Source organism: Arachis ipaensis, chromosome B10 (assembly GCF_000816755.2).
Source record: "Arachis ipaensis cultivar K30076 chromosome B10, Araip1.1, whole genome shotgun sequence".
NCBI classification, from domain to species: Eukaryota; Viridiplantae; Streptophyta; class Magnoliopsida; order Fabales; family Fabaceae; genus Arachis; species Arachis ipaensis.
Genome location: NC_029794.2, coordinates 102,242,978 through 102,257,100, shown reverse-complemented (window position 1 = coordinate 102,257,100; position 14,123 = coordinate 102,242,978). Strand labels below are relative to the sequence as shown.

General features: G+C 36.9%; 2 protein-coding genes across 2 annotated transcripts in view; one reads left to right on the top strand and one right to left on the bottom strand.

Annotated features, from left to right (window-relative positions):
* Positions 1-14,123, bottom strand: part of LOC107622480 (26S proteasome non-ATPase regulatory subunit 12 homolog A) — a 61,106-nt gene that overhangs the window by 17,275 nt on the left and 29,708 nt on the right. The gene's annotated exons all lie outside the window — the stretch shown is intronic.
* LOC107622482 (uricase-2 isozyme 2-like) lies at positions 5,739-6,769 on the top strand. The gene is made up of 2 exons (XM_016324394.2): positions 5,739-5,958; positions 6,636-6,769. The coding sequence occupies exons 1-2, from the start codon at positions 5,740-5,742 to the stop codon at positions 6,741-6,743; spliced, it is 327 nt and encodes a 108-aa protein (XP_016179880.2). The 5' UTR covers position 5,739; the 3' UTR covers positions 6,744-6,769.

Sequence of the window (14,123 nt, the reverse complement as noted above, 5' to 3'; positions counted from 1 at the left end):
AAGTGCCTTAACATCACGATTACCATAAAGGTCAATTTGATCAACCTAAAAAAATAGTTGCCAAAGTAATACAAATGTTTGAACTTGTGGTGAATAATATTTGCTATTACTATGAGTTATAGAATAATGCTTACTATTACTATGAGTTGTGGAATACCTTGTTATATACTATCAGCTTATCAATTATCATAGTGTATTTAAAAATAAATAAATAATCCAAACATAAAAGTCAAGCATCTAATGCCTTTTTTATTGAATCTTCATTTTTTCTTTGTTAGGATGCAAATAGGACATTCTCTCACAGTCTTGTTATTTATGTGCTTTCTTTCTCTTATTTTGTTGCACTTATGAAATCCAGCCCACACACATAATTTCTTCAGAACAAAATATTGGGTAAAAAATGAAATATTAAAAAAAATGAGTTAAAAAATTTTACAGCAACAGGAACACATAATATGATAAAAGTGTAATGAAAGTAAACCCAACTAAAAAATATATAGGAATAATATGATACCTAAAACTATATACTAAAATGTATAGTAATTTGCTCTGCCAAAAGTCTAAAACTAAGGTGCTATAAACTTAAGAGTTATGAGAAACTATTGAGCAGTTAACACCTTAAACACACAGTGATATATTTGACCCATCATTTGAAAAGCTTAACTTATTATTGCATAATTTTTTTCTTCTTTTAAATCAACAATGATGAGAAGACTCCAAAAAAAATTAAAAAACAAAAACAATCCAATAATCTAAATAAGTACTTTTAGAATATTCAAGTTATTGATTTGCTCTAAATAACACATTTTAACTGGTTTATGTCTGTAAAGTTAACCTAATCTTCAAGTTATTGATTTGCTCATGTTCTTTCCCTCTTCCTCCAGGAACGTGTTTCTTGGTTTTGTGAAGGAAATGAGCTTCAACTCATTGTGTTAGTAAGTAGGTGGGTTAGAAATTAGTGTCAAAATTCTTGTTTTAATTAGCTCTATCCTAATTTAGTATAATATTCATATTTTTATTTTATTTATTAAAATTTAATTTATTGACTGATTATTCGCTAATTTAACGGAGTTTACACAATTCACAACCAATATCAAGATTCAGTGATTCAAATACAAATTCTATAATAATTTGGCTTTCATCATTTCTGGATAAAGAATCCATATGGAACACATGGGTCAAGTAATTTTTATATGGTGTCTCTATTTTGCTTTTTATCGACCACAAAAAGTCATTCGTATGAATAAAAACTTGTGATAAATCAGATATTAACAAACCTTAAGTAGAAAAAAGTGTATTGAATAAGTATATTCATTGATCTTAGATTTATATGAACGGTTAACACACAATGATTTAAATACACAATTCGATCAATAGTAGAAAAAAGCTTACTTTCTTTCTTCTTCGCGATCTTCTTTGTAGCCTCCCTTTCCTCGGCTGCCTTCTTATCCTCCTCTGTCTCATCACCGAAGAGATTAAGATCATTATTATCATTAGCAGCTGCTGCCTACAAAAACCAAATGAACCACAAAGACTCAATCAGCTTAATTAGTTCACCTATTGGCTTTTGTACAATTACAGCATCAATAGTATACAGTTCACATAAGATTGAGTATGTATACAAAGTATAAACCAACAACTCATTGCAGATTTGCAGGAAGCATAACTCGAATAGCTCAACTAACAATCCCACTCAGGGAAACTATGCAAGTAAAGAACTAAAGATACAAATATAGCTACAAAATTGGGCTTCATTCTTTCTAAAATTTCCAAACTAACTCAAATGGGCATAACATAAAACAAATAATTTGATTTCAAACTCATAAGTCATCACTAAAACACTACATTATACATCAAGAAAAATGCATCAAACATTCAAACAAGTAAAAGGCATTAACTAAGTAAGTATAACAGAAAATTGCATACATAGAACAATAAAAAAAAATAGGGATTAAAGTAGATGCATCATGCATACCACTTTGGCTGATGCAGCTTCAGTTGGAGCACCTTGGCCAGCAAATTTCACACCTTGAGCTTTGCTAGGAAAACTGTTCATTAAAAAGGGAATCAATTTTTCATATTACTTATCTAAAAATTCTAAATTAGCATAAACAACAATAAACAAATCCAAATTTGAAGCAACAAAAAAATAAATAAATAGAGAACAGGGAATAAACCTTGCAGCAAGATGGGAAGAGACAACATCGTACCACTTGGCAGCATTGGGAAAAGAGCTACTTGGCTTCTCCGAAACAAAACCATACACTTTGATATCAGAACAACATTTGAACCATATTTTTAAAGGCATTCATCATAAAATTCATACACCAGTTGAATATATCGGTGACTGACGTGCAGGCAGAAGTCGGCTAATTAAGAAATCAATATAGAGAATACGTTGAGAGTATAGTTCTTAACCAGCTAAGATCCACCTCGTCAATTTAGAAAAGTTGTCATGAAATTTAGAAATAAAAATACTGGGAGTATGAGTCCTAGGTCGTCTCCCGACGAGTTGCAGGAAAGGATGCTAATTATTAATTAGGAATTTTTCGAGAGAGTTTAAGTTTGGATAATGAGCAATAATTATAAATGAAAGCAATAAAACTAAGAATTATTATTAATATAAAAAGTCCTTGACTGGAAGAATGATTAATTGGAAGTTCTATCCTTGTTGGGATCTCTTAAGTGTAGTATCGAAAAGACTGTTGTTTTCACTTAGTTAACCCTTACTAAATAAAGGAAAGTCAAGTGATTGAGCTAATCCTTATTCACAAATCCTAGTCCTCTCCTTTGGGAAGGTCTAGCATTAGTAAATACAGAACTAGCCAACAATTTCCAATTTAATCAGCACTTAAGCCTTCCAACTCAAGTGTCTCCTTTTAATCAACCCCCATGTCAAGTTTGGGAATCTACTCCATTGACATGAATATAATACTTAAAAAAATATAAGAAGACATAATAAATTAATTAAAATAAAATAGAGATTGAAAATTAATTGAAAGTATAAGTAATCCTCTTCACTAACAATTCATGAAAATAATCCAATTAGAACTCTAAATAAATAAATAAGGATATGGATGAGTAAGGGGCAAGTAAACAAACTAGAATAATGTCTTCAACGGAGGTAATGATTCTTCAGTTTCCAAAAATAAAAGTAATAACTAGGAATGTAAAGAGAAACTAGAGGAAGAGTAATTCTCTCTCTAGATTCAGATCTAAAACTAAATAATCCTAATGTGAATGACTGTGTATCTCTGTCTATGCGTCTGTGTTGAGTCTCTGCTTGTTTCCTGGCCTTATTCTGTGTTTCTGGACCGAAAACTGGGTCGAAACGCGGCCCGAAATTGCCCCCAGCATTTTCTGTTAATTCTGCAGATCACGCAGGTCACGCGTACGTGTCGTCCACGCGTTTGCGTCATTCGGCGATTTTCCTTGTCACGCGTACGCGTCATCTACGCGTTCGCGTCAGGCACGCGCTCGCGTCGCTGTGATTTTCTCCATTCCACGCGTTCGCGTGAGCCATGCGCTCGCATCAGTGTTCGCTGGTCATCTCCTTAGTTTCTTGTGTTCCTTTCATTTTGCAAACTTTCTCTCCATTTTCTAAGCCATTACTGCCCTATGAAGCCTGAAACACTTAACACACGGATCATGGCATCGAATGGTATAAATGAGAATTAAAATATACTAATTAAAGATTAGGAAGCAAGTTTTCAATCATAGAATAATACTAGGAAGGAATTATAAAATCATGCAATTAGTATGAATAAGTGGGTGAATACTTGATGAAACCATTCAAATAAACACAAGATAAACCATAAAATAGTGGTTTATCAACCTCCCCACACTTAAACATTAGTATGTCCTCATGCTTAGCTTAAGGAGATAAAATAAATGAGTAGGGAAAAGTAAGACTCATGCAATGCAATGAAACTTATGTATATGAATGCAACTATATGATTCTGTCTACTTGGTTAAAATAAATAAGTTCTTTAAGACAAAAATAACTCAAACTTCGCTAATTCAAACTATACAGTAAAGACAAGTAAACTTGTAAGAAGACAGCTCATGAAAGCAGGGAACATAGAATTAAGCATTGAACCCTCACTAGTGGTGTATAGGGTAATCACTCTACTCTTCTCTAATCATGCTTTCTAAACCTTGTTCTTCACCTAACCAATCAACAAATATTTAATGTACCAATGCAAACATCATGAGGTCTTTTCAAGGTTGTAATGGGGCCAATGTAAAGGTGAGTGTATATATATGGCTAAGTGAGCTATAAATTGAATCTTTAATTAACCTAAGCTCTTCACATATACACACACTCTATGTACTTCTAAAATCATACCTAGCTACCCAAAATTTTTCCACTTTTGTATTACATACTCATGCATAAACTTTTCTCTTAGCTTGTATCACATGTGCATTGATCTTTTCATTAACTTAACTTAGCATTGGGGTAATTTTGTCCCCTTATTCAATTACTTAATTACTTGAATATTTTTGGATTTTTTTTCAGCATAAAAATAACATTGCCAATGCACACGAATTTTCAATTTTTTTTCTAGTTTAACATGAGTAGGTACCCAAATTCCCAATATTTTATCATGACACATTCTCTTATTAACCCATGTTCCCACAATTTTCTCACACTCAATTGACACACAATTTCTATCTTAAGCTAACCAAAGATTCAATTGGGATATTTAATTGTTTTTCCGCTTAAGGCTAGTAATGTGGTAAAATACAGAACAAATGGGATTTAAAAGGCTCAAAGTGGCTAACAAAGGTAAATGGAAGGGTAGGCTATTTTGGGATAAGTGAGCTAAAACAATTAATGGCCTCAATCATATGCATGCATATAACACATTAAACATTGGACATATAGGATGTAACAAAATAAAGATCACAATTATAGAAAAGTAAACACACAAGAATTAAAATATTATGGTTAAATATTGTAACCAGGTTATTAGGCTCAAGTCTCACAGGTTTTGTGTTCTAGCTTTTTAAACTATGTTCCAAATACAACTTCTAACAATTTTAACACAAAAATTTTGATTTAAATTAGTGAAATTTTTTCAAAAACGGGGTCTTAAAAAGCATGGTTCTGAAAATCGAACCGGACCGACCGGTTCAATCGGATTAACCGGAAACCGGTCACCTAGCCGGTCCGGGTAAGGTCAGAAACCGTTTGGCAAAAAACCAGTGAGAAAATCAGTCGAACCGGTGGTTAACCGGTGAACCGGAAGAACCGTCCGGTTTTTTAATGGTTTTTGGTTAAAAAAGAAAAATGCTAAATGGCGTCGTTTTTCCTTTAAAAAAAAAAAAGAAAAGAAAGGCTAAACGCCTAATTGCCTGAACGAAGCCCTAATCCTTTCAGCAGAAATCACCCATAGTCCCACACAACTCCACAAGCCAGAAGAGGGATCTGGAATCAGCAGTTCAGCACCACTATCGCCACCGCATCCCGCAGCGACAGCAGCAACAACGTTGAGAGCCGCAACCACCACCGCGTCCTGTTTTGTCGCCGAGCTCGCCTCTTCGTTGGTCGTCGACGAGCTCGCCTCCTCCTTCGTCATCGCCGAGCTCGCCTCCTCTTTCCTCGCCGTTACTCTCCGCCGGTAAGACTTTGTTCTTGTTCGGTTATTCACTTAGTCCTCCTCGCTGCCTTCTGATTTTCTGTGCTTGATTATATGATTTATTTGTTTGTGATTTTGATTTATTTGTTATCTGTTCATGATTTTGTTTCCCATGGCAGAAAGAGTAGAGGGATTCAACTTCGAGCAAAGGCATGGGAAAAAGAGGGTAAGGGTGGCTCGCGTGTGGAAGACGAAGGAAGGAAAACACTACGTTGTGGAGTGGCGAGTCAGCATCAGCCTCCTCTCTGATTGTGTCAACTCTTATCTCCGTGATGATAACTTCGATATCGTTGCCACTGACACCATGAAGAACACTGTAACCTTCTTCTTCCTCTCTTCTTCTGTGTTAGTAATTTTCTACGTGATTTGTACCACTATCCAAAGTTAACATTTTAAGCTCTGATATCTATATGTTTGTATGTTGATATTTGGAGTGCGAATCTGTTTGCTTTCTGATGGGATTTAAAATCAATTATTTGCTTTCTGAACTTTACTAGTTCAATATTTTAGTCTATTAAAAGATCTATTGTAAATGTTATAAACTATTGTTGTCGTCTGATCTACTCATTTTAACAAAACAATTATTTCTGAATCTCATATGCTGCTTTGTACCTTCTGTTGGTTTCAATTGTATTTTTTCAAGAAGTGGCTAAATAGATATGATGTTAGGTTTGTTTTGATTCGATCCTGTCTCTAGAAAGAAATAGACAGAAATACAAAAAAATATTGATTAGAGACCGATATTTTCTGCTTACACTTCTAGGAAATACAAGAACTGCAAGTATTTCTGTCTTAGATGCTTATAATATAATACCAGTATTTAAACTCAGATCATATAAAATGTTTACAACCTTGAATTCATGCTATAGGTTGGGTATATATTACTGTCTACAAACTTAAAGAATAAGGAATTTGCTTGCATATGCTATTTGTCTTTCATCCTCCATCATCACATCTGTTCAATTTTGATATTTTTTATGAAAATATTGCTAGGTATATGCAAAAGCCAAGGAGTGCTCTGAACTACTTTCTGTTGAGAACTTTGCTATTGAGCTTGCCAAGCACTTTATATCATTCTATAGGCAGGTTGGTGAATGGTAAAATACAATATAATATCATTATTCAAATAAATCTACATTTGTTTTCTTTTATCCTTTATAATCCTCTTGCACCATGCTCATTCTTTTAAAATTTTCTTGCTAACAATTTTTTTTGACCAAATTATTTATATCACATTAACCGCTTTCTTGGTTTTTTAATAATTTTATTTAATATTTAATTAAACCGGTTGAAATCCGGTCGAACCAGTGAACCATTGAACCAGTAACCTCACCGGTTTATTGACCGGTCCGGTTCTTGCAACCTTGTTAAAAAGAAACTTATTATTTTCTAACCAAATAGAAAATGCATGCAATTACATATTACTATGCTATTTATTCTATCCTAACAAAAGAAAAATTAACTAAGTATCCTATTTTATTGGTGCTTAGGAAGAGAAATTACCTCCGGAAGTCAAGTACTGACCGATCTCCCCACACTTAAAGCTTTGAACCGTCCTCGGTGCCATCTGTCAGGAACAAAAGGAGGCTGGTAGCAGCATCTCCACCATCGAGACCGTCATGGCTCCCTGTGCTGGTAAATGATGTGGAGTCCGGGGTGTCTGGTCTTCTTTAGGTGGTTGGTTACCAATAATCATCTCCTTGAGCTATGTAAATCTGCGCTTGTTACGGCGCTCTCTTTGCTTTCCTTTTTGGTCAAGCCGGTCTAGCCTCTCAAGTATCTGATGGAGTAGTTGGTTTGTTGAAGGTGCTTGTGATGTGGAAGAAGAATGGATATCTTCTGCTGGTTCTGTGCTCCGGTTGATAGTGGCTGCTGGAGGTCTGATAAACTTTCCGTTAGGGACGTATTGATCATCTCGTAGAATCATGGCCTTGGTGTCTCCAGCTCTGTAGGAGACTCCGGTTGCTGAGACTAGATCTGAAACCAAGGCGGGGAAAGGTAAGTTACCCACAATTTGTACGTGTCCCATAGCATGCCGAATGTGTCTTGGTAAATTGAGGTGCTGGTCTGTAAGGATACACCAGAGTAGAACAGCCATGTCTGCAGTGAAGGAGGACTCGTGAGTGCTCGAAAAGACGTAATGGGACATGATCTGTGCCTATACTCGAGCCTCCAATGTGAATGCTGAAGCCAATATGCCCTTAGGTCGGGACCGATGGATCCATAGATCTATCTGCTGCCAGGTTGTGCTATAACTTTGAGAATGGCGTCCCAGTCAAATTGGTATGTCTGGCGTTTAAATGAGACTTCTTCGAATGTGTCCAATCCTTCTGGAGCAGGGGAAAGATCTAAATTTTTTTGAATGGCCTCTTCTGTTATAGGGACTTGCTTCTGACGGACATAGACAGACTGCATGGTTGGCATGTGAAAATTGGAGTAGAATTCTACTACCCATGAAAGGTTAACCTGCCGTGGTTGTCTCCGTAGGAATTCCCATTGTCTATGCTCAATGCGGGGCTCAACAAATTCAGCAATGTTGGTCGGGAGGATAAGAAGGTGCTCATTGTTATAATTTCTCTCAGCCAGGATGGGGAACATCTGCTCACAGTAGCGGTTAGGGAACCGCGCAGTGTCCTTTGCTGGAAAAGCTTTTTCTTTTTCATCGACCTTGATGATCCTCTTGATTCGTTTTGTTGAGGGTTTCACTGCTGTTAAAGATGGCTCTGTTGTTAGTGTCCTTTTTGTTCATTTTCTTGCTGGTGGTTTGGGAGTAGCTTTCTCTTTACCTTTCTTGGTAGCCATCCTGAAAAAGGAAAAAGAAAGTAATATGTAAAGCTAAGGGTTTGAGCAAGGGAGGGAATATTATGGGTGATAATCAATGCACGGTAAAGAAGGATGTCGTTAACATATGGTCATGACCACATGTGAAAAGTTCATCAATGGAAATATAGCAAGTGCATGTGAAGGCAATTAAATGCAAGATGTTTATTGGCATGCTGGCAAAGGCATGAGTAGCATAGATCAAGCATTCAATGTCCAAGTTAGATTACCAACCATTTCAAACTAACAACCTGTTTGTATTGACAATTATATTTAATTAATAAAATATAAAAGGGATTTTGGCTGATCTGGATAAGCTGTGCGCCGCATGTGACGCGGACACGTGGGTCACACGATTGCGTGGTGTGTGATATTTTCCAGGTGACGCGGATGCGTGCGTCACGCAATCGCGTGACCTGATTTGTGCTATTGGCGCGAGTGCAGCCGTGCGTTCGTGCAACTCTCTGTTTTAAATGCATTTTGCCAAAATTTAGGGTGACGCGTTCGCGTGGGTGATGCGATCGCGTGAATGGCCATATTTTGAAAACGACGCGGACGCGTGGGTCATGCGTTCACGTGATAGGGCTTGTGCTTCTAGCACCATTCCAGCCTAGCTCCATCATATCTTGCTGCCATACACCTATTTACGTCAATTTTGCAGGGCCACGCGGTCGCGTGGGAGGCTCTTTTTCAGAATGACGCGGTCGCGTGGGCATGGTTGTGCCTAAGGCATGCCTCCAGCCACGCTTTTGCGTGACTTTCTGTTCAATTCTCTTTTCTTCAGAATGCACCTATGTGCATTTTTTTTATATGCAGTATGCAAATGCAAATGTAGGCTATATGCAGCTATATGCAGAGATTATGAGAAGAATCATTAACAAAAATAAAAATAGAATAAAGTGAAATAAAACTAAGACTGAAACTGAACGATCATACCATGGTGGGTTGTTTCCCACCTAGCACTTTGCTTTTACATCCTTAAGTTGGACGTTCTTCAGATTCATTTTGTTTCTGTTGGTGGGTCTTCCAAGAGGAAAACCTCTAGTTCTTTGTGATCCTTAATCTTTTCTCCATGGTGGAGCTTTAGGCGATGTCCATTGACTTTGAGGAATTTAGAGCTAGAAGGATGACGCAGGTGAAAAATTCTGTATGGCTCTGCCTTTTCTACTCTGTAGGGACCTTCCCATCTTGATCTCAGTTTACCTGGCATAAGCCTCAGCCTGGAGTTATATAGAAGAACTAACTCTCCTGGTCTGAATTCTCTCCTTTTTATGTGCTTGTCATGGACAGCCTTCATCTTCTCTTTGTATCGCCTGGAGTTATCATATGCTTCTAGGCGAAGATTCTCCAGTTCTACTAGTTGCAATTTCCTTTCAGCACTAGCTTCTCCAAAATTCATATTGCACTCCTTCACAGCCCAGAAATCCTTGTGTTTCACCTCTACTGGGAGGTGGCAAGCCTTTTCGTATACCAAGCGGAAGGGACTCATCCCAATGGGTGTCTTGTACGCTGTTCTATATGCCCAGAGTGCATCTTGTAGCCTGGAACTCCAGTCTTTCCTGTGAGGTTTTACTATCTTCTCTAGAATGCGTTTAATTTCCCTGTTAGACACTTCTGCTTGTCCATTGGTTTGGGGATGACAAGTTGTTGCTACTTTATGAACAATCCCATGCTTTTTCAGTAATCCTGTCAGTCTCTTGTTACAAAAGTGAGTGCCTTGATCACTCACGATTGCTCGTGGTGATCCAAAGCGACAGATAATATGGTTTCTAACAAAGGAAACAACAGTGTTAGCATCATCAGTATGGGTGAGAATTGCTTCCACCCATTTAGAAACATAATCTACAGCTAATAGTATATAAAGGTAACCATTAGAGTTTGGAAATGGACCCATGAAGTCAATGCCCCAAACATAAAAAATTTCACAGAAAAGCATAATCTGTTGAGGCATCTTATCCCTCTTGGATATATTACCAAACCTTTGGCATGGGAACAAGATTTACAAAATTTAGCAGCATCTTTAAAAAGAGTAGGCCACTAGAATCCACAGTCTAAGATTTTTCTAGCTGTTCTTTGAGGGCCAAAATGTCCTCCACTCTCAGTAGAGTGGCATGCCTCTAAAATTGAATGGAATTCTGATTGTGGTACATATCTTCTAATTACCTGATCAGCACCACACCTCCACAGATATGGATCATCCAATATAAAATATTTAGACTCGCTTTTCAGCTTGTCCCTTTGATGCTTAGTAAAATTAGGAGGAAAAGTATGACTAACTAGATAATTAGCTACAAGTGCATACCAAGGAATTACTTCAGATACTGCTTGCAAACTATCAAATGAGAAAGTGTCATTTATAGGAGTGGAGTCATCCTTAATGTGCTCAAGGCGACTCAAGTGGTCTGCCACTAAATTCTGGTTACCACTCCTATCCTTAATTTCTAAATCAAATTCTTGCAGCAACAATATCCAACGTATTAGCCTCGGTTTAGACTCTTTTTTAGCTAGTAAATATTTTAGACCTGCATGGTCTGAGTATACTACTACCTTAGTACCAAGTAAATAGGCTCAGAGTTTATCCAGAGTGAAGACAATAGCAAGAAGCTCTTTTTCAGTAGTAGTGTAATTAGACTGAGCAGCATCTAAAGTCTTAGATGCATAAGCAATCACAAAAGGGTCTTTACCTTCGTGTTGAGCCAGCGCTGCTCCTACTGCATGGTTGGAGGCATCACACATAATTTCAAATGGCTGGCTCCAGTTTGGTCCTCTCACAATTAGAGCTTGAGTCAGGGCGATTTTCAGCTCATCAAACGCTTTCATGCAATCTTCACTGAATTCGAACTCAATATCTTTCTGCAGCAATCTGGATAAAGGCAATGCTACCTTACTGAAGTCCTTAATGAATCTCCTGTAAAAACCTGCGTGGCCAAGGAACGAACGGACTTCCCTCACAGAGGAGGGGTAAGGTAAACTAGAAATGACATCTACCTTTGCTGAATCTACAGAAATACCAGTATTAGACACAACATGTCCTAGTACAATTTCTTGTTTTACCATAAAATGACATTTTTCAAAATTCAATACAAGGTTTGTACTAACACACCTGTCTAATACTCTAGACAAACTATCCAAGTAAAGGTTAAATGAATCACCATATACGCTAAAATCATCCATAAAAACTTCCATACAGTTCTCAATAAGATCTGAAAAGATACTCATCATGCATCTTTGGAAAGTAGTAGGTGCATTACATAAGCCAAAAGGCATTCTTTTATAAGCATACGTTCCAAAGGGACATGTAAAAGTGGTATTCTCCTGATCTTCAGGAGCTATATAAATTTGAAAGTAGCCTATATAACCATCTAAAAAACAATAATGGGATTTACCTGACAGGCGATCAAGCATTTGATCAATAAATGGCAAGGGGTAATGATCCTTGCGAGTGGTTTGGTTGAGACGCCTATAGTCAATGCAAACTCTCCATGAATTTTGCACTCTAGTTGTCAGGAGTTCTCCATGCTCATTCTTTATTATTGTGACTCCAGAATTTTTGGACACCACTTGTACTGGACTGACCCATTCACTGTCTGAGATGGGGTAAATGATATCTGCTTCAAATAGTCTGGTTACTTCTTTCTTGACAACTTCTAAGATGGTTGGATTCAATCTTCTTTGGGGTTAACGGACAGGCTTTGCTTTCTCTTCTAAGAATATTCTGTGCTCACAAACTTGAGGGCTGATGCTTACTATGTCAGCTGATGAGCGGATAATTTATACGCTTTTTGACATTGTTTTTAGTGTGTTTTTAGTAGGATCTAGTTACTTTTAGGGATGTTTTCCTTAGTTTTTATGTTAAATTCACATTTCTGGACTTTACTATGAGTTTGTGTGTTTTTCTGTGATTTCAGGTATTTTCTGGCTGAAATAGCTCAGCCCAAACACACACCAAGTGGGCCCAGGAAGTGGATTTATGCATCAATTACTTACTCATGTAAACCCTAGTAGCTAGTTTATTATAAATAGGACTTTTTACTAGTCTTTTTGACCATCTTTGGATTACCTTATGATCCTTTGATCACGTTTTAGGGGGCTGGCCATCTCGGCCATGCCTGGACCTTCACTTATGTATTTTCATACGGTAGAGTTTCTACACTCCATAGATTAAGGTGTGGAGCTCTGCTGTTCCTCAAAGATTAATGCAAAGTACTACTGTTTTCGCTTCTAAGATATCCATTCGCACCCAAGAACGTGATGAAGGTGATGATTATGTGTGACGCTCATCATCCTTCCCCCTTATGAACGCGTGCCTGACAAACACTTCTGTTCTACATGAATTAAGCTAGAATGAATATCTCTTAGATCTCCTAACAGGAATCTTCATGGCGTAAGCTAGAATGATGGCGGCATTCAAGAGAATCCGGAAGGTCTAAAAAAGCTTCTCTCCAAGCAGAATCAACTAGAGCCCCCACAGTCAAACTCTAAGTTTGGTGTTGGAGAGTCTCAACAAAGCTCTGCACATCTGTGAGGCTCCATGAGAGCCCACTGTCAAGCTATTGACATTAAAGAAGCGCTTGTTGGGAGGCAACCCAATGTTTATCTAACTTTTATTTTTATTGTTTTTCATGTTTTCTTAGGTTAATGATCATGTGGAGTCACAAAATAAATATAAAAATTGGAAACGAAATCAAAAACAGCAGAAGAAAAATCACACCCTGGAGGAGCATCTGTCTGGCGTTCAGCGCCAGAACAGAGCATGGTTCTGGCGCTAAACGCCCAAAATGGGCAGCTTCTGGGCGCTGAACGCCAGAACAGGCATGGTTCTGGCGTTCAACGCCAGAAATAAAGCTTGGCTGGCCATTGGCCATGTCTAGTGTTTTGGACCGGAGCTTTCATTGAAAGCTTGGCTGGCTAGTGAGCCATGTCTAATTCCTGGACTGAAGCTTTAGACTAAGAATGTAAGATTCCTGGAATTCATATTAAAAATTTTGGAATCCTTATTTTTCTTTTTCATATTATTTTCGAAAAAAATCCAAAAAAATTAGAAAATCATAAAAATCAAAAAAATATTTTTCTGTTTCTTGTTTGAGTCTTGAGTCATGTCATAAGTTTGGTGTCACTTGCATATGCATATTGCATTTTTCGAAAATTTCATGCATTCATAGTGTTCTTCATGATCTTCAAGTTGTTCTTGGTAAGTCTTCTTGTTTGATCTTGATGATTTTTTGTTTTGTGTCTTTTCATGTTTATCATATGCATTCTTGAATTCTTAGTGTCTAAGCATTAAAGAATTCTAAGTTTGGTGTCTTGCATGTTTTCTTTGCATTAAAAATTTTTCAAAAATATGTTCTTGATGTTCATCTTGACATTCAAAGTGTTCTTGGTGTTCATCTTGACACTCATATCATTCATGCATGCATTCATTGTTTGATCTAAAAAATTTCATGCATTGCATCATTTTTCTTGTTTTTTTCCCTTGCATCATAAAAATTCAAAAGTCAAAAAAATATCTTTCCCTTTTTCTCTCATCAAATTCGAAAATTTGAAGTTGACTTTTTCAAAAATTTTTAAAATCAAATTATTTCTTATGAGTCAAATCAAATTTTCAATTTGAAAATCTTATCTTTTTTCAAAATCTTTTTCAAAAATCAAATCTTTTTCAAA

Coding starts and splice junctions, on each gene's coding strand:
- LOC107622482 (XM_016324394.2), top strand. CDS start 5,740: ATGATTTTGTTTCCCATGGCAGAAAGAGTAGAGGGATTCAACTTCGAG. Junction 5,959..6,635: donor CTGACACCATGAAGAACACT/GTAACCTTCTTC, acceptor AAATATTGCTAG/GTATATGCAAAAGCCAAGGA.